This window comes from Micromys minutus (assembly GCF_963924665.1).
Source record: "Micromys minutus genome assembly, chromosome: 5".
NCBI classification, from domain to species: Eukaryota; Metazoa; Chordata; class Mammalia; order Rodentia; family Muridae; genus Micromys; species Micromys minutus.
This window is the reverse complement of record NC_137974.1, coordinates 81,020,649-81,041,990: the sequence shown is the minus strand read 5'-3', so window position 1 is coordinate 81,041,990 and position 21,342 is coordinate 81,020,649. Positions and strand designations below refer to the sequence as shown.

Genomic DNA, 21,342 nt, shown 5'->3' with positions numbered 1-21,342 from the left:
TCTTGTGTATGTGAGCTTTTCCTCTGCTCATATGTCTGTGCGCCATATGTGTGCAGTGCCCACCGAGGCTGGAAAGAAACACTTGGGTCTCCTAGAACTTGAATTACAGAAGGTTGCAAGCTTCCTGCCATGTGGGTACTAGGAACATAACCCGGGTCCTCTGGAAGAGCAGTCAGTGCTCTTGACTGCTGAGCTGTTATCTCTAGCCCCCAAATTGAAAACTTTTAGGAAAATACCGTGGATCATTGTGTAACTTAAAATACGTCTTAAGGCTTTTCTCAGGCTACAATTGCCAGGTGTGTACAAAGCATAGATGTATCTTTTTTTGTTTACATTTGAGTACTTTCATTATGCAAATACAGAGGCATAAGAAAATTATGCAAATGAACAAAAATGTTGGCAGGGGGCAGGGGAGATCCCACATCAGAACATTGTTTGTTCTAAACATTTAGGGTATGGAATTCTTAATTTCTACTAAATTATAGCTCAGAAAACAATGCAGCATTAATAAAATTGCAAAGTAAAACAAACAAGTAGTTACTCTCAAACTTAGGAAGTTAGTTGTTTCTAGGCAGAGGTGGGGCACGGTGATAGAGCAGCAGGTGGGTCTCCTGTGCTCTCAGGCCTGTTCTAGCTCTTATCCTCTGTGATGGATGGTTTACCTTCAGGTTCCTGCCCACTTGGTCATGAGTTTAAATATTAAATGAATATATATTGTACTGGCTGGGTTTGTGTAAACATTGACACAAGTTGGAGTTATCACAGAGAAAGGAGCCTCAGTTGAGGAAAAGCGTCCATGAGATCCAGCTGTAAGGCATTTTCTCAACTAGTGATCAGGGGGGAAGGCCCAGCCCATTGTGGGTGGTGCCATCCCTGGCCCAGCCCATTGTGGGTGGTGTCATTCCTGGGCTGGTAAACCTGGGTTCTATAAGAAAGCAGGCTGAGCAAGCCAGGGGAAGCAAGCCAGTAAGTAACATCCCTCCATGGCCTCTGCATCAGCTTTTGCTTCCTGAGCTGCTTGGGTTCCAGTCCTGACTTCCTTTGGTGATGAACAGCAATGTGGAAGTGTAAGCTGAATAAACCCTTTCCTCCCCAACTTGCTTCTTGGTTGTGATATTTTGTGCAGGAATTGAAACCCCGACTAAGACATCTATCTGTCTGTCTGTCTCTCTCTCTCTCCATCTATCTGTAGATAAAATATATATATATATTATATATGTGAACATATATATATATAATGTGCATGTTTTATATATATCAGTATATATATCATATACACACATGCATGTTCCTGTGTGGGCGCACATGCACACACACACACACACACACACACACACACACACACACTTACTTTGGAGGCCTAGACTTGCAGCCCATGATTAACTTCACTTTGCAATGACATGTATTATGGCTCTGCCTTGAAGCCTTCTGATGACATGGCCTGAAGGTAGGCATTTCCTGCATGTGAGTGGAGGTGGAACAGTTCTTGGAGAGTCTGCTGGCCTTGACCTTGATGTTGTATTTTACGGTAACATAAGCCAGAGGCTGTTCCCTTCCTTTTATGTGATTGGCTTTCCCACTGTGAGCCTCAAGGGAACGTGCCCACATATTTCAGGATATGTTGTTCTTAACAGAGCTCTCACTTGGAGAACTAACTCACATGAAAGTGTTTTTCTGCCTAGAGATGTTTTTAAATCTTAGCTTATTTTGGGGGTGGGAACTGAGATATCAGCATGCTTACCTTTCTCTCTTCTGAGATGTGCCCACCTTGACAAGCTCTGTTTATGCAGTTACTCAGATATGAAGCTGGTGTCTTGTTCATAAACACTGAGACACAGTCCCATGCTCAGGGCTGGTGACATGATTTCCATCTTCAGAGTGCACTATGACCTAGTGCTTCAGGCAAACACCACATTTGCAAACAAACCCGAAAAGGGAACCAGGCTGGTAGCTTAAAAAAAAAATCCAAACAGGAAAGCCAGATCACGCTGGCCCTGGTTCTGCCACAGCCAGACTGTTTCCCAGCTTCGTCCTCTCTGTTCAGTTCACTTTCCAAGCGTTGCTCCTGAAAGTCTGCCGCTGCCTTCCCATTGCAGGAGCTCCCTTTAGACATGGGCTTTCAGAAATGTGTGCATTTGCGCGTACACACACACAAACAGATAACACACACACACACACACTACACACACACAGATACCACATACACAGACTATACACACACATGCTACACACACACATACACACCACACATATACATATACCACACTGACACAGACACATAGACACCACACATACATACCACACACACTGACATACAGACACACACATGCAAACAAAAATACACACACACAGACACATGCACATATAGACACCACACATACACACATACCACACACATACTGACACATACAGACACACAGATACACACATGCACTTACATGCACACACATGTAATGCACATACATACACTATGTACATAGACATACACACAGATACACATACATGCATACACATACCATATACACAGACACACACATGCGCTTACAACATACACACACACACACATACCCTTCCATCTTTGCTTCAATAACCTGTGTCTATTCTAGACACCAAGAAATACCAGGTATGTTGATAACAACACCACTAAAACATTGACTTAAAGGCTTTGCTTTCTTTCTTCCTTTGATTCTTTCTGCTATACCGAAAGCAACAAGTTCTCCAATCTTTTATCAGGAAATCTCTGTATGAGAATCTATCAGGAACTTTATCTCACCAAGAGACAGGAAACAAAGCTTTAAGTTCACTCACTCTTAGGAGAAATTCTGATGGATTTTTCTCCATCTCAGCCACAGAGGTGACACTGGGATTTGACATTGGCATGTCAGGGTTCTGCTGTTGGGAACTGTGGTCTTCTGTCCCTTGTCTCAATTGTCCCTAGCCAGTCATGCTTCTTCTCAATATATACCTCTGAAGAGTGACACTCACCACAGCCAGAGGAATTGGTACCTTTTTCTGTCCTCTGCAGAGTTCTGAGTAGTGGCTAAACACCTTGCTCTGGAGCCATCACCCAGTTCACACCACAGTCATACTCCTGGCTGTCTGGAGCCATCACCCAGTTCACACCACAGTCACACGCTGGCTGTCTGGAGCCATCGTCCCAGTTCCAGTCACAACTCTGACTTTCTGGAGCTACTACCCCAGTTTACACTTAGACGTCCCTGGATGTCTCAAGCCGTGGCCCCCAGTCCATACCACAGTCCCACCCCTGGCTGTTTGGAACCACCACCTCAGTTCACACCATAATCACACCTCTGTATGAAACCACTGCAGTCACACCTCCAACTTTCTGGAGTAATTACCCCAGTTCATACCACAGTCACACCCCTAGATGCCCGCATACGCTGGTCTATACTTGACCTCTTTGCACTGCTACTTTCTCATTTGTGCTCAGGGGTATTGACCTTCATGACATTACTGTAAGTAAGGATCAGTAAGGACAGCAAGAGACTGTTCTCTTTGCAGGTATCAATACACGGAAACTTGGCATACAGCAAGTGGGTGCTCAGTAAGTGTGTGCTCGTGATAGTCAAAGTTCTCAGACTGAAACCCTGAAGAAAAGCCACCATCACAGGGCCTCTGCCAACACTGAACACTCTGCAGACAGATCCTGGTCTCGTGACAGGAAGTAGGGAAATTAAAGACAAATTAACCAAAGATATTTCCAAGCTGCAACCCAAAGCCTTGGCACCAGAAACACACTGGAGTGAAGTGGTGGCCGGCTTGGGCTCGACACGATGGTGCCTGTCTCCACCTCTGTCCTGTCCTCACTGGCTCGGTCCCTGGGCTTTCCTCAGGTGTAGTTGAAAGCAACCGAGAAATGATTTCCAGAAGAAGCAGCTACATGCTGATGGAATTGGCAAAATTCCTGCTCTTAAAAGTGCTTGTCTACTCCACTTGTAAAGGAAGACCCCGGGAAAGCCAGAGAACAGAATCTAACTGCAAATCTTTCAGACCTCTCATCCAGGGCTCAGCCCTACTAGGGCCTTGCTGTGTGTCAAGGTGTAAGTCCAGTCTACAGATGGCTGCCTAATAACCACACACAAGGGTCTGGCATGACCAAGTAAGGGTGAAGCCATCCCTGGTTCTTCCAGTCAGAACATGATTTCATAAGGTGGACCTGAATGGCTCCAACATTTTGAGCCAGGAAAATTACTTCCTAAGTCCCCTTTGCCACATATAGCAACTGGGTCATCAGATACTCATAAGAGCGTGAAGCAGAAGGGAGTTCACCCAAACAGCTCTGGGCTCTGGTCCTCCTTCCCAGCCAGAAAGCAGGTCACAACTGGTTGGGTTTGGTCAGGATTCACTGCTGCACACTCTTTTCCACTCAAAGCAAAACAGAAGCTCTCCCCAAAGGGACACCTCATCTCTCCCTCTTTCCTCAGATAGCCTTAGATGAGCCCCAAGAAGCCATGATGATGGAAGCGTGGTCATGTCTGCATCATCACCATCCTCTGGACTGAGACAAAGACCAAGGTGTGGGTGCACATCGGCATCCCTTAAGACCAGAATGAGCCTCTTCCAACAGCTGCCCCAGGAAGAGACACTCACATGCCCATTCTATCTACCCTGGCATCAGGGAATGGTGATACCCATAATGCCATGGGAAGGTAGCCACCTGGAAAGGTCAAAAGTGCTTCTCAGACCTAAGATGCTGGGATAGCAGAAGAATCCAAGTAGTGATAATTTTGTAAGAATACAGACCATGTGCAAAAACAATGGGCTGGGAGATAGTCTTCCAAGGAAGGAATCAACAGTCCAGGATGATGTAGAAGAAACCCTGAGCCACCAGCAGAGTAGGGCTTTTCACCATAAGACAGACAGAAGCTGCTCATAGAGAAAGGTCATGTTGCCTCTTGACCCGGCAGGGCTATGAAGAGAGAGGACCATAGTTTTCTAGCACCTTGCTGGCCCAGGATTTCCTTTGGCTGAATCCAGGGCAAGCTGCAACCTGCCTTGTCACAGAAACTGGAGGCCTAACATTCTGAACACAAGCGTTAGGAGGGAGGTGGTTGGTTCTGCCAGACTGATCGGGAAGAGGGGATGTTTATCCACCACTAATGAGCATCACTCCTAGTGGATCTGAGATTTCGGGCCAAGTTCCATGGGAGCCAATAATGGCAGAGCAAGAAATGGTGTGTTGGGCAAACACTTGAGTTTTCCTTGAGGGTGGGCCTTCTTAAAGCCTGGTGTAGACCTGAAAGTGACTTCATATTGAGCTAGTATTTCCAGGGAGCATCAGGATTATAGAGAGGATGGAGGAAAAAGGCAGGAGAAAAGAAGGATGAAGGAACAGAGGGGCCTGCAGCCACCCTAGACCCAAGCACTCATGGGCACAGATCTGGCCATCTCCTCCTCAACTGTCCCCTTCTCATTCCCCAAGGCCCTTCCAACATTGGTCCAACCGTGTCTTGCCACACAGTGTTTCAATTCCCAGGAAACACGGCTGCTGGGAAGCGTTCAGTGTGATTAGTGTTATAACCTACTTGCAATCTCATACTTGTCTCAAGCGAGCTCCAAACCATAGTCTGCATGGGCCATCTGTTTCCCCTTCCTTAATCAGCTCTAGGTTGACCAGGGACATCTGCTGTCCTCTGAGCTCTGCTAACAGCACCGAGAAACTCATGTGAGTCCCATCTCAACTTTGACTCTGGCCCGATGCCCAATGAGGTTGAAGCTCCATGCCTGTTTCAGGGTGGTACACGCCTTCTCCTGCCCTTCATCTGCTGCAGGACCTTGAGTTTGGTCTGGTTTGGTTCTCCATGCCCCTTCTCCTCACACATAGCTTCCCAGACCTACAGCACGTCTACAGACCTGTCCAGGAAATATGAAAACGTGCACAGGTCAAGGCCGCAGGAGCAGAGACTCACCGGTAAGTGTCCAAGGAGAGGAGTGATACTGTCAGACACATAGATGATGCTTCCGTCTGTTGTCACGACAATGACAAAGCCATCCAATGCCTGGGGGAGATGCAACATTTGAGAGCATCTTAGAAATGCTTTTATGAAGGAGCATGAAACCAAAGCAAAGGGTCCGTAATTTTTCCCCCGACTTTGTTTTGCAATCCTTAGGCCATTTCCACGAATAACGTCACCTAACGTCACAGTGCTTTCCTGACCCACACATGGGATGACCCTGCACACAATTTGCTCAGCTCAGGCAAAGCGCTCGCAAATGCTCACAAAGTTGACCTGTTGGTATCATAAAATGAAGTGCAGCCATGGAATTGCTCAAGTAGGTTTAATGCCAGGCACGTGACCGAGATGAATCAGAAGTATCCATGGCCACTCAGAGGCATCAGCAGCGGCACGTTACAATCCCCAGCCCCTGGCCCCAATATCATTGTGAGCTCACGGTTAAACGTTTACTGCAAGATATTGAGAAAGAGATGTCTTACACAGAGAAATGTGTCCTCAGGCCAAAGCAGACCTCTGTGGGAAGGGGGAGAGTCACTGAGTGTGAGAGCACGTGTGCCTGACAGAGAAAGGCAAAACCTTCCCTTCTAATCCATGTGCAGATGGAGATAGTATGTGTAGAAAACATCCAATGCAGCCACAGCCCCACCTTCAATGGGTGTTCAAGGCCCGAAGACAGCTCCCCTACAGAGTCCGCTCCTACCAAGAGGAGCTAAACCTGTCTCTTTCTTCAGCTGTGCTCGATAACCCCGCCCCCACTCAGCTGTATAATCAGGCTACGGCTTCTTTATCAGAGAGCTCAGTCCACTCAATGCCAGCTTTCTGCCTACATGTCTCTGTTGTACCTTTTCTTCATTCCTTTGCTGGCCCAGTCAGGTCCATCCCTGGACCCTGGCTGGATGTGGCAGACCGCCATCCGTATCCATTATCACGTTGAAGACAGAGGAATCTCAGCACACGAGCAAAGAATACCAAGTTCTTTGCTCACACATTCAGTTCCTTCTAGTTATAGAAAGAACCATCTACATTTGAGGCACTGTGTGAGATTAGGCCGTAATTCTAGCGCTTGGGAGGCTGAGGCACCAGGGTAGTAAAACTTATTTTTCATCCTTCCCTCTCTAAAAGGAACACTCACTGTGTTCTACAAGGCTGGGTGGGAGTGCGGGCTTTGTAACTAACTCACCTGGGCCCAAGAGTTTCCAAATTCCTAAAAATCACATGCATGCAAAAGTGCCTATTCTCTCCACTAGGTACCCTGCCTCAGATGTGAGCGGATCGAGGTGGATTGTGCTCTCACTGGGTACAGCCTCCTGAGGTTCAGTTTTTAAACGTATTGAGATTTGACTGTGGGTGTTTATAATGCTTCCAACAACACAAAGCTGATCTCTAAAACTCGGACGTCATTCAGCAAAGAAGAGGTCACAAGAGCAACTGGCTATCTGGGGGCGATAGCTAACTGGCTAACAACTAGCACGTGTCACTAGAACATAAATCATCGAGGGAATGCTACCTAGGCTCAGGTGGATGTCCACTGGAAGCTCGCCACTGCTGTCATATCGACCGCATCTTTGAGACAGCATCTTATCCAAATCTGTTTCTCATTTTGCAGAGGGGGTGATGAAGCTGACCTTAGAAAAACCTGGAAACATTCTGCTTGCCTCTTCCTAGATCCTCCCCAAGGTGCTCCTGAGAATCTACTCCCATAAAGGGGTCTTCCTTTTGAGCAGTTAGGAGGAGTGTGGGCCAGAAGAGGAAAGGGCAGTCACCTTGTGTGCATGTGGCTGTGTTTTCCCTCCCCCTTTCGGGGCTCTTTGCTTTGTACTTAGTGGTTTAAGTATGTACTCCATGGGGATTTTCTTTTCTGGCCTTTCTTGTTTTGTTTGCTTTCTGTGTATCTGTATGGGTGTGTCTTTCCTTAGTTTTGGAAAGTTTTCTTCTATGATTTTGTCAAAGATTTGGCCTGTCTTCTCCCTTATCTATGGCTGTAATCTAAAGGTTTACTTTTCCATGGTGTCCCTCATTCCCCCGTGCGTTCCTTTCCTGTGTTTTAACTCCCCCCCCCCATATCTTTGCTCATGTGCTATTATTCCTCTAGATTCCAGTTCAGATATTCTGTCTTCTCTTTGATCCATTCTACTTGTGAGGCTTTCCACGAGCTTCTTACTGGGCTTTCAGGTTTTCCATTCCATCTTCGTTTTCAGCTTTACCTCCCTTCAGTGCTTCTCTTTATTGAATTCAGTTTTCAAATCCTGGAGTGACTTCACCACTCCATGCAGCCCTATGTTTGTGTTTTCTCGGGCGTCACTCAGGTTAGAAAGTTCTAAGTTGACGGAACTGTTTCTTTGTGCCTTAGGCTCCTTGGATTCTCTGATGAAGTTAAAGATTGCTCTTTTATGTTCTCTGTCCTCCGGGTTCATGCAGGAGACTGTCATCGGAGGCTCCAGGTTCACAATGGACACTCATCGGAGGATGTCCTAGAGGACTGATTGGACTTGAGGTGGAACTCTGTCATCTTTCACAGTTTGTGTTTTTGGAATGAGACCTGGGCATGCCGATTCCTTTTATTGATTATGTCTGGGTGTGGACATAACAGGTGGAGCTGGACCTTGAGGTTGGATATGGTACCAATAAGATGGAATTCGGTAGATAAGTAGATAGAAGAGGCTGGGCTGGTATTCGGGATGTGAGTCATGTGAACACCTCTTTACCATCCCCCCATTTGTTTTATTGATGTAAAACCATTCGGAGTAGGGTGAGACAGAATCTTAAAGAAGTTTGCATTTCCCTGATGGCTAAGGATGTTGAAGACTTTAAGAAGTATTTATTGGTCAGTTATGTTTCTTCTTTTGAAAACTGTTGATTGGCAGGATTTTGTTGTTTTTGGTGGTCTTTGATTTCTGTAGTTCTTTATGTATTCTAGACTTTAACCCCCTGCCGGAGGGACATCTGATAACTGTCCCCATCCTGGAGGCTCTGTGTTTGCTTGTGGATAACTTCTTTAGCCTGCAGAAGCTTTTAAATTTCAGGTCTCACTTCTGAGTGCTTAAAGATGTTTCTCATGCTGGTGGCATGTTTTCAGGAGTCCTTGCCTCTGCTGTCTTGTGATATTTTCCCTCTAGTGTTTTAGGTCTTACAAGTGTCTTTGACTCATGTTGAGTCCATTTTTATACAGGGCATCTCTTGAGGAAATTGCATCCTTTTGAGTTACCTCTGTGGGTCTCATCCTTGGGATATCTGGTAAATGCCTGTGGACAGTTTTGGGGCTATTACTACTGGCATTTGGTGGTAGCATAAATCGAGTAGAGGCAGGAGATGCTGAAAAGTATCCTACAACACACAGGGCCTCAAAGAAAGATTAGGTGTATACAGTGCCTGTCGTGCTGACCCTGAGATACTCCAGGTCAGATTTGTGAGTTATGGTGAAAAAAAAAAAAAACAAAAAACAAAAAAAAAAAAAACAAAAGCAAAGCCTAGTGACTTTAAAATTTTAATTTAAAATTTAAAAATTTAAAAAAATTTAAAATGTTAAAAAATTTTAATTTATTTTGCCAATGCAACCTCAACTCCATGGCTTGGGTCATGTGACCTGGGTGAGTCCTGAAGTCCAGTTTTGTGCCCCTTTGACAGATGGTAGGAAGAAGGGGGGATTCATGCTCAGTAACTAGCAATTCCCTGGGGCACAGGGCTTTTCTGTCAGGCTGTGTCTTCATTGAGATGGAAGGACTCTCCTGGCTACAAAAACATGGATCCTGGAAGGGCATTGTCTTAGCTAGGGTTTTACTGCTGTGAACAGACACCATGACCAAGAGGACAACATTTAATTGAGGCTGACTTACAGGTTCAGAGGTTCTGTCCATTATCATCAAGGTGGGAGTATGGCAGCATCCAGGCAGACATGGTGCAGGAGGGGCTGAGAGTTCTACAACTTGTTTTGAAGGCAGCTAGTGGAAGACTGGCTTCCAGACAGCTACTGGAGGAGGGTCTCAAAGCCAGGCCAGAAGTGATATACCTACTCCAACAAAGCCACACCCACTCCAACAAGGCCACACCCACTCCAACAAGGCCACACCCACTCCAACAATGCCACACTACTTCAAAAAGGCCACACCTCTCAATAGTGCCACTCCCTGGCCTGAGCATATACAAACCACCACAGGCATGCTCCCCCGAAAGAGGGGATGCGCAGTAGGAATGGAACAAACACTAAGAGTAAGCTGTGATGTGAAAACTCGTGAGTCACCTAAGGGGCCACATTATGGGGCTTGGATCAGCTGAGGGGAGAAAGCAGAAGGCATTGCTGACTCAGCCTGAAGTCTGTGTCTACTGAAGGACAACAGGTTGGGAGACAAGCTCAGCATAGCCAGAGAGAAGTACTAGTTGGTAGCCTTCCATCTCAGAGCTGCCCTCCGTGTACCAAAGCTGGACAGACAGGGGTGATTCCAGACTTAAGCCATATGTTTAGCCTTCTCTCTCCACTTCACGGACTGCACCCTGATGAGCAGCTTCCGAGGGGTTTTAATAGAGTCGTGATTGCTAATCCTTTTTTCCAGACATAAACATATCAACATTTTTAAAACCTCATAGAAACCTTATTCCGTGAAATTCTTTAGATACTTTGAAACTCACTGGATAAAGCAAAAAAAGGTTGTGCTAGAAGGCTCTTAAAAAGTGGCTGGTTCCAGAGGGTTATATGATTTTAACCACTTTCCCATGGGAATTAAAAGATGGGTTGTCTCCTGTAAGGCAGCATAATAATGCAACAAATTAACATTATATTTCATAAGCTGCTTTAAATTTAACATACTTAAAATACACTGCTTCTGCAGAATGTTCCGTATTTCCTTTAAATATAGTTCCCATGTAGAGTTAAGTAGCTCTCATCTGCTGCGAATGTTCATTAATGCATTTATGTTTCATAATATTTAGACATCTTTATTCTGGCATCTTCTTATTTCAGGACTTTCTGTTTTCTGCATAGTTAATGTATGGAAATTGAAGTTTACATCGGTCTTATATAGGCACACAGATGAACTATAGAAAGACTTAACCTAGGAAGCCACCCTCTTGAAGCCTCAGCCGGGAGCCAGCGTTCATGGTCATGAGGTTAGTTCTCATGGTCATAGGCATGCTCCTGCAGTAAAGCCCAAGTCTGGAGTCAGAGTACCTGCTAGGGCTTTGTAGGGTCCTGTCCCAGGGACTTTTGCCCATACGGACACAATGGAGGTTACTCCTTCATCAGCAGCCCTTCCCTCCCCACCCCTACCTCCTGAACTCAATCCCGCAGGTAAAGGAACATGGCCATCTTAGCACAGAATGGGCATGGCCAGGGTGGGAGGCACAGGTCACGGTGACTGACACCCACATGATGTTCACGTACGGTGAGCTCAGGCTTAATGTGTAACTTAGACCCGTTTCCAAGAGTGCATCTCCTAAGGGGAGAATTGTAACTTCTGCATTCTAAAGGAGGGGTTTCTGTCTGTCACCATCTTCTGTTTTCCGGCTCCCCTCTGACTACTTCTGCCACTTACCCCTGGTTCCTGTTCTATGCCCTTTGTTGGGAGGACAAAGATGGGGCCAGTTCTACAGTCACTGAGGCGACGGGGAGCGCTCCACCACATCTAGCCTGGAAATTCTTGCTTAGGTAGCTCAACTCAGTAGTCAAAGCATGAACAGTAGCCGGCAGAACCACAGGCCAGCATCCGTTCTGAGGCTTATTTCCAGGGCCATGAACAGCTGCTTTCTTTGGGCACAAGAGCTACTAGGAGCACCCAGCTACAACTTAATTTCTAACTTACTGAATATATGGGAATGTCTGTCCATGTGATTGAATATGCATGTTCAAGTGCGTATGTGTGTCTGCGCATGTGAGTACACAAATGTGATTACACACATACTCGTGCATGAGTGGATGTTCGCATGTGTGTGAGTGCATGTACACTATGTGTAAGTATGCGTGCACGTGCGTGATCCTATGTGCATAGGTGTAAAGCCATTCACTTTGATTTTCGGTTTGAGACAGGGCTTCTCTTTTGTCCCAGGGCTTACCACACAGATGAGGCTGGCTGGCTAGGCAGCCGGTTCCACGGATCTCTCCTCCCATGTGCTGGGCTTCCGAATGTGTGACACCAGGCATGCATGCATTAAAAACGTGGGTTCTGGGAACTACACCAAGTACTCACGCTTGCGAGGTAAGCGCTTCACTGACTGAGCTATTTCCTTGTTTTTGTTTGCTGCTGCTGCTGCTGTTACTGTTTTCAGACAAGGCCCTGTATCTCTTAGGCCGGTCTTAGACTGTGTAGCAGAATCTGCCCTTGAACTTCAGCCTCTAGAGCACAGGGACTATAGGCTTAACCCGCCACGCCTGCTTTCATGTGGTGCTGGGGATCTGAACCCAGGGCGTTGTGTATCCACTGCCTATTCCTGCTACACCCCCACATTCCTGCTACACCCCCATATTCCTGCTACACCCCCATATTCCTGCTACACCCCCATATTCCTGCTACACCCCCATATTCCTGCTATACCCCCATATTCCTGCTACACCCCCATGTTCCTGCTACACCCCCACATTCCTGCTACACCCCCATATTCCTGCTACACCCCCATATTCCTGCTACACCCCCATATTCCTGCTACACCCCCATATTCCTGCTACACCCCCATATTCCTGCTACACCCCCATATTCCTGCTACACCCCCAGCCATAGCAAGCTAATTTGAAAGAAGGGTGCTTTACCTCCAACATCAGCTGGGTGAATTCCTCGTTACTGAGGAATGAAGGCTTCCAGTCCTGCTGGATGTCACAGATTTCTGTTTGTGCCGAGACTTCTAAAAAAAAAAAAGAAAGAAAGAAAAGAAGGGTGTACATAAGGCTTCATATTCAAGGCACCTCAGATCTGGAATATATTTCTTCAATTAAATCTTTAATTAAAGAAAGCAAGGGACATGTCCTTCTCAAGTTCCAAACTCCGAAGGCCATGGATACAATAGGCTGAACAACATTTTCGATGCTGTCATAGACTTTAAGAGGGGGACTCAGGGGGAGGAGAGGTCCTACCACTGCAGTGACTTTGACTCTTTAGCTCTAGTGGCAACTCTAGAGCAGCTAGAACCAGGCAGCCAGGCATCCTCAAGGGAAGGGACAACTGGCAGTGTCTTCTCAAGTTACAGTGTTTAAAGCCAAGTGAATCTGGGATTCTCAGAATTCCAAGGGCTGGAGGTGGGGCTCACAGGTAGTGTTGTGCTTATAAAAAGACAAAGGGGGTGGGGAATATATGTTCTATAGAGGTGTGGTAAGGTGTGGGGGAAGGGGGTGCCTCTGGTGGACTCATGTTGAGGCATCCCTTCCCCATGAGGGACCAGTCACACAATGATATAGTTTAAAATAGAGTTTATTCAGGGCTTGGGCAGGGGAGTTAAGAGGGCAGTTAAGGGCAGAGAAAGAGAGGAGAAGAGTAGAAAAGGAGTAGAGGCTGGCCATGGACATGTAGAGAGAGAGGGGGGAAGGGAATGGGGAGAGAAGGGACAAAAGGGAAGAGGGGAAGAGAGCAAGAGAGAGAGTGTTAGGCATCCCGGGGCTGTTGCCAGGTAGCTGTGGGGGTGGAGCTTAGACAGAACACTAACATTCAGAGTGTGAGCTTTTTACTCATGTGTGTCCTCCTGGGTTCTATTCCCAGCACTTCCGAACAACAACTTCTAGAAATACCTCAGGCTCACAGCAAACAGGCCCACTGTTCCATGTTGGTAAGAGTTCAGTTCCCACCCTCTCCATCATTCCTGAGCAACAAGTGCTACAGAGACACTTATCATTATCCATTAAACTTATGCCTCCATGTGGTACAGGACTCACCGTGCTAGCGAGGTACTGGGCTACCCTACTTCTGCACCCTGAGTCCCCTAGTTGCCTTCAAGATCTGAATTTACTTTTCTTAATAGCACATCTGTTTTTTTTCTTATTTATCCCCTCTTTTTAAAATTCACTTATTTCTATGTGCACACTGCAGCTGTCCTCAGTCACACCAGAAGAGGGCGTCAGATCTCATTACAGATGGTTGTGAGCCACCATGTGGTTGCTGGGAATAGAACTCAGGACCTCTGGAAGAGCAGTCAGTGCTCTTAACCACTGAGCCATCTCTCCAGCTCATACCCTATCCTCTATCTTAAACTAACATTTCCACCACCTATGTTAAGAAAAAATTAATAATATACCAATTTATACCTCAGATGATAAATCTGCTGAATAAGTTCCTGAAGAGAGCATGTTGGTTTGGCAGAGAACGTGCTCGTTGTACTTGGAACAGCGTTTAAGGCTTTCTTCCCAGAATTCTTTAAGTGCTAAGTCTTGAACCCAGGACCATGCACTGCCAATAAGCAACACTCCAAGCCCTGTGCCCATGATTTAGGTGAAGAAAGAGGATATGAAGCACCAAGTTGGACTAGATCCTGACTCAACCTCTTGTCACTGGTGTCCCTCAGGCTCTGCAGGAAAGAGTCTGAGGGAACATGTGGTGTTATTTTAGACAAAACTGCACTGTCCAGCATTGATTGTTGTCTTAGTCAGGGTTTCTATTCTGATCAAACACCATCACCAAAGAGCAAGCTGGGGAGGAAAGGGTTTATTTGGCTTTCACTGCCACAGCACTGTTTATCACTGAAGGAAGTTGGAATGAGAACTCAGGCTGGGCAAGAATCTGCAGGCAGGAGCAAGCCATGGGGAGGAAGCCAGTAAGCAGCATCCCTCCACGGCCTCTGCATCAGCTCCTGCCTCCAGATTCTAGCCCCGCTTGAGTTCCTGTCCAGACCTCCTTCAGTGATGAACAATGTTGTGGAAGTGTAAAATCTTTCTTGCCCGACTTGCTTTTATGTGATGGTTTTTGTCATAGCAACAGAAACTCTAACTAGTGAAGTTCTTGCCTTATAAGCACAAGGAAACACACACACACACACACACACACACACACACACACACACACACACACAAACACACACACTGGGGACTCAGGCCCAGATCCATCCTCAGGACTTGGTCAGTCTGCCTGGTTTACTTGACAATTTCCGGGTCAGTGAGGGGCTTTGTCTGCAAAAACGTTTCAAAGAGTCTGAATCATGAGACCTGGGATCATTCTCTGGTGTATACATGATACACACATACATACATACATACACACACACACACACACACACACACACACACACACACACATGCCTGCCTGCACACATATACACACAAGTGTAAGTGCATACATTGACCAAGTAGGACTCATTTTGTTTGAGGTGGCACGAGCAGGCTCCAGCACACTTTTGGGGAGCCCCTCCCAAAGATGCTTCTCTAGCTATCCACAGAGTGGGTTTAATTTCAGCTCTTTAGGCACTTCTCATGGGCAGCCAGGACTGAGGAGCAACGGTCTGAGTAGATACACTGACTCAGACCTATAGTGCAGCTGTGACAGACAACTGTCTACGAGCCCCAGGCACTACACCTTGGAGGAACAGTAGAAGGCAACCTAAGGTCAGGGCCTCATAGACAGGCAGCTGGGGTTAAAGTGCATGCCTTCCTGCCTGTCTGATTCGGGGTCAGTTAACCCCTCAGGCCTCAATTGCTTCTTTTACACCTGAGTGAGACTCTGAGTAAGGTGCTGTCTAGAGGCATTGAAGCGAAGGGTGGCTTTCTGGGAGCCCTGCATTGGTGCAGGAAGAAACTCACCATCCCACCCCATCGCCTGTGCCTGTGGGGTTCACCGGTACTTGGGGGACATGTAAAAATGGCTGCATTGGTTTTATTGCTTTAAGCCATATTTTGGTGTGAGCACCCTATTTCTGTACGAAATTCACTGTGGAGCTTACCCCCTTTTTTTCCAAATAGGGGTTCTCAGAAACCTATGTGAGTCTGCAGATACTTTGATTGCTTGTAGGTGGGTCGGGCAGGCAGGCAGGCAGGCAGGCAGGCAGGCAGGCCTTTGCTTATGAAAAAGCACTCCTGTGCCGGAGAGGCACTCCTGGTGTCAGGAAGCAGCAGTGCTGCGGGTCTGGCCTTCCTGGGCCAGATTAGAGAATTTGGTGACTCCACAGTGGACAGAGAGTAGCATAAATGTCTCACCGATAGGCTTCATCCCAGCTGTCCTATCTGACAGATGTCCTGCTTCTGCGGCCCTGACCTAGTTTGAGTAATGTGCACAAAATATCTTGGCAATCAAACCAACCTGCTATTTCACTTGGCTAAAATGTTACTTAGGAAATAGAAGCACTCGGATTAAATTATCAGGGTGATGACTATCACAACTCTGCTTGTGTGGTCTTCTCCAGACTCTTAGCAAAAGCAATTAACACATTCTTTACCCTCTCTCATAGCATCTGCCAGATAAGAGACAGCTTGTCACCCAGTTCTCAAAGAAATAATGAAAGACTAACACGTAAAATATGTAAAATATAAGGACCCTTTCCCATGTCCCTGTAACACCCTGTGCCATGATGTCATCTTGTTGAGGACCATGTCCAGAGAAAAGCTGCCTTAGGGGACTCTCAGAGCTATAATTCTGTCTTCGGTGAAGCAGGATTTCTTGATTTTGTTCCATTTGGTGTTATAGTCAAGGCAAAAGGATCTCTGCTTTCAGTGGTTCTCCGGCTTTTTATTATTTATTTATTTTTGCCATTGTTGCTCTGGATACTGGTCAAAGTGAGTGGTAGTGAGTGTGTGTGATCTGTATACAGGGGTGAAAGCACCAGAGAGAGAGAGAGAGAGAGTGGTCTGAGAAAGATGTGTGGTCCTGAATGGCATCACGTGGTAATGTCATGTGACAGGGCAGTATCTGCCAGTGACTGGGGAGGAAGACCATGAATGAACTGAACTGCATGATTCCAACTAAGATCCCCAAGGACAGACGCACTCCAAGTGTGTAGTCAGAACAGACGTCACATTCTGGGAAAAACAGAAAGGGGGCAGGCCGGTCCTGGACGAGTTCAGAGGTATATGACAAAGACAACTCATGGTGAATGTCACCCATGCAGACTGTGGGCTCTTGAGGTGCTCCTCAGGCTGATAAAGCATTTTGGGGTATGACTGTCTTCTCCCCAACATGCTAGACATAGGGCTTTTTGGGCAGGCCCAGAGCTTTGGAAAAGAGTCCAGAAGGGATGTGGGTGTCCTTGTTGATGACAGGTTCATGGGGATTACCTGCCTGACAAACTCATCACCCATGGGGAGGGTAGGGGGGACAGAGAGAGCAAGGGCCACAGCCTTTACCATTGTGTTTCTGCAGGAACCCGATGACCTTCTCCAGCACGGTGGTCTTGTCCATCTTCCGAGTGTTGCCAGGGAGCATGGAGCTAAGTTCTTTGATGAGAACATTGAACTGGTCCCGACGCTTCTTCTCAGACTTGTTTCGAGAGGCTCTGCAAACACACAAGGCACAGGTAACTAGAACATTCCACCCCCCGAAGGTTCTGCCATGCAGCAGAGGCGCCTTCTCTCCCGGAGTGAGCTCTGGAGTGTGTTCTATGGAGAGCAGCAGATCAAAAACGCTCCCTCGTGGAGGTAAGGGTGGCCACATTTCAGAGCTGAGTAATGGGACAGGAAACATGTTTTGCTAGACTTTTGGCCACAAAGATAGACAGCATTAATAATAAGCAAGGTCTGACTCACATACAAAACCTTACATAGTTTAGTGCCATTGCCAGACGATGCCTCTCCAACTTCATAGAGCTTTAAGCTCCAGCGAAAAAATTGTATGCTGTTTACATAGATTTATTCTTAAAGCCTCTAGTGAGGCTCCTCCAATCCTATTTTCCCCAGCCCAGAGCATCCATGAGGTATGGCGGGGGTTCCTGGCTGTACCACTCACTCATGTCTCACAGACAATGTCTCAGCACGGTCTGTGAGCCAGGCAGATCCAGGGTGACATGTGACAGACACTGCTGGTGTCCCATGTGTCAAGCAGCTGTGAGCACGGAAAATAGATCACTCACTATTCAGCATGACACAGGAGAAACTCAGAGGGCACATCGCTAAGTTGAAGAAACCGGCCAGGTACTATGTGATGTCCTCAACTATATGACATTCAGGAAAAGGAGAAGCTACAGAAGTGTTAAAGCAACCATTGGTCACCATGGCTCACAGCAAAGGACGTGTGGGTACAGCACAGAGAGTGTTGAGGGCAGTGACATCACTGTGGCTGTGTCCGCCATGGCAGGAGCATCCAAACACATAGAATATGCGGCACCAAGAGGGAACCATAACAAACCGGAGGAGATCGTGACATGCCAAGGAGTCTCATCAACTGTAACAGGTATTCCACTGTGCAGGGACAATGCACAGCAAGGAGATGTGTGTGTTTGTGGGACAGGAACTATATGGGTGGTCTTTACATGTGTTCTGTGATTCTTAAATTGCTCTGAGATGACGTCTACTTTCACATGGACACTGTACAATGGCTGTCTGTAGAAGAGATGGAAGCTAGGCTGCTCCGGTTGAGACCTCTGAGGACCCCCAGACTTTTAAGGAATTAGAACAGGGGACCTGGGCTTTGGTGCTGCCCTAACAAGAGGAATAAGGAACACACGAGAGAGATCCACTCCCCCAAACTCTCAGGAAGCAGCAAAACAGTGGAGACTTGATCCTGGATGACATACCAGAGTCCCTTCATCAGCGATCCACTATGGCACCAGAGAGATGGCTCGGCAGTTCAGAGCACGGACTCTTCTCGTGGGGCCCCTTTTGATCCCCCGCACCCACAAAGCAACTCACATCCACCTGTTACTCCAGTCCCTGGAGATCTGATATTCTCTCCTGGCATCTGTGGGTACCAGGAGCATAAGCAGTACACAGAGATATGCGTGAAAAATAGCCACACACATAACAAAATAAATAGAAAACTCCCAGTAACCTTTTCTGAGGTGATCCATGGCCAGCAAAGTTACCTTGCTCCTCTCAAGTACACCCATGATGAACTCTTTACAGTGAGGCAGCTGATGGAAACAGAAACTACATATACAGGATCTGCCTGCTGGTCCACGTACCCCAGCACCTGGGGAGTCACAGTTTCTAGGCTATTAATTGGTCAATGTGTGGTCAGGACAGAAGTCTCTTGGGGGAGGTATTCAACTGGGCATGCTATCAGTACCAACGTTTCCCCAAAGAGCCCCCAGAAACATAAGAACACACCCCAAATAGACACCACCACAGTTGTAGTCAGTCTCTTTGCTTCAAGCATCCACATCACTTCTGCACCCACTTACAGTCTGACTACCCTGGTTCTACCTCCGGTTGGGCTGTTTCCTGAGCACATCTTAACAATTCTCCACAGATCATCTTAACTGCAAAAATCTCCTCAGCTTTTGTAAGGGACTTTTTGTTCTTCTGATTCTCCCTCCTTCTCTCCTGCCCTTGGGTTTTAGGATTAAGGGATTTCCGTGAAGGTCTCACTTCTGATCAGGCAGCACGTTTCTTTTTGTCACCAACTGGTGTGGCAGGCGCGGTGAGATGAGGAGACTCTTCATTTCTAGCTTAGGGTAAAAGGCCCAGTGTTCAAGTGCATGAGATAAAGGGACGCTTCCGCTCTCTGACTGGCTGACTCTGTATTATAAATCATATTTTTTTAGCCTAGATTTTAAAGAGTGACATGCAACCTCCTCAGACAAAAAAAGCTCTGCTCTTGTCCCAGTTTGCGGCTATAAATTATTGGCGAGCTGATAACACCCAGCCCATTATTACCCTACTCTTGTCTTCAATGGGTGTAATGACGGCGTATGTGGCCGGGTGAAGGATCCGATAGAGGCGCTTATCATTAGCGACAAGAACACGAGCTTCTTTCCGTTGGCCTCCGCCTGGGATGTACCGTGGAAATCAGTCAATGTCAGCTGGATCTGCAGCTCTGAGGCAAGAGGAAGCCAAGAGCCTGGGATGACCTTGTTTCTAGTAATGAGCACTGCTCATGCTAAGGATCCAGAATGACGGGTCGGATGACGCAGGGACACTTGGCCTCTGGGATTTTGAAAAGCATCTTTTGCATTCCACAGAATACAAGCATTCAAAGTATGCCGTTTGGTGAATTTTTTTGTAATTGTCGACTGCCACCAGCACTAGAGGGACAACAGCTTCGTCAACACATTGGTGTGCAGCCTGGGAGTTCCACCTTCTGCTCACGGCTATTCCATCGTAGAGATGTGTCACGTTTAGGATATCTCCAGTTTTGGGGGATTATGAATCGGGAGTATAGAGGTGGCTCAGTGAGTAAAGGCACTTGCTGCCAAGCCTGGTGACCCAGGTTTGATCCCCAGGACTCACATGATGGTGTGGGAGAGCTGACTCCCACAAGTTGTCCTCCGGCCTCCATGCACATGCATGCTCACACATGTGCTGTGATAATACATGCAATATGTCTTAGGGTTTTACTGCTATGAGCAGACACCATGACCAAGGCAACTCTTACAAGGACAACATTTAATTGGGGCTGGCTTACAGGTTCAGAGGTTCAGTCCATTATCATCAAAGTGGGAACATGGCAGCATCCAGGCAGGAATGGTGCCGGCACTGAGAGTTCTACATCTTCATGTGAAGGCTGCTAGCAGAATACTGGCTTCCAGGCAGCTAAGATGAGAATCTTAAAGCCACGCCCATAGTGACACACTTCCTCCAATGGGGTCACATCTACTCCAACAAGGCCACACCTCCTCCAACAAAGCCACACCTACTCCAACAAGGCCACACCTCCTCATAGTGCCACTCCCTGGGCCAAGCATATTCAAACCATCACACAGTAATAATAAAATAATAATAATCAAAGAACAGTGCCCAGTCTTCACATTAGCAGTGTGAACCTGTATTGCCAGTACTCAGGAGGCTCAGCTAGATGAGTTTCAGGCCAGCCTGGGTTTCATAGCAAGAAGCTGTCTCAAAACACCAAAACAAAAATAACCTTAGACAGACAGATGGATGAACAGACAGATGGATAGACAGACAAGCAAGCAAACACACACAAATGCATGTCTGAATAGATGGTTTAGTAGGTAAAGAACTTGGTATACATACAGGTATGAAGACTGGGGTTGGACCTTTAGCACCCACATAAAGCCTGAGGACCTTGATACCCTCTCTGTAATCTAAAGTCAGGGGATGGAGTTTGGGGATCCCTGGAGTAAGCTGGTGAGCTGGAGTAGCCTACTGGCCAGCTTTCAGTTCAAGTGAGAGATCCTGTCTCAAAAGAGGGTGAAGAGTGATCAGAGAAGTCACCTGATTTCAACCTCGGGCCTCCACAAGAATGTGCACACATATAATCATAAACACACACACTTGTGCATGTTCCCTAGTCCTTCATATTCGCGTGTGCTCGAGCGCGCACGCGCGCGCGCACACACACACACATGCATATCCCCT

General features: G+C 46.9%; 1 protein-coding gene across 1 annotated transcript in view; it reads right to left on the bottom strand.

Moving 5' to 3' along the window:
* Positions 1–21,342, bottom strand: part of NPAS2 (neuronal PAS domain protein 2) — a gene marked incomplete at both ends in the record, with an annotated part of 95,376 nt that overhangs the window by 50,658 nt on the left and 23,376 nt on the right. Inside the window, 3 exons of the mRNA XM_080917374.1 lie at positions 5,931–6,020; positions 12,712–12,803; positions 17,215–17,363. Coding sequence (XP_080773500.1) covers positions 5,931–6,020; positions 12,712–12,803; positions 17,215–17,363 — 331 coding nt within the window. The remainder of the gene's footprint in view (positions 1–5,930; positions 6,021–12,711; positions 12,804–17,214; positions 17,364–21,342) is intronic.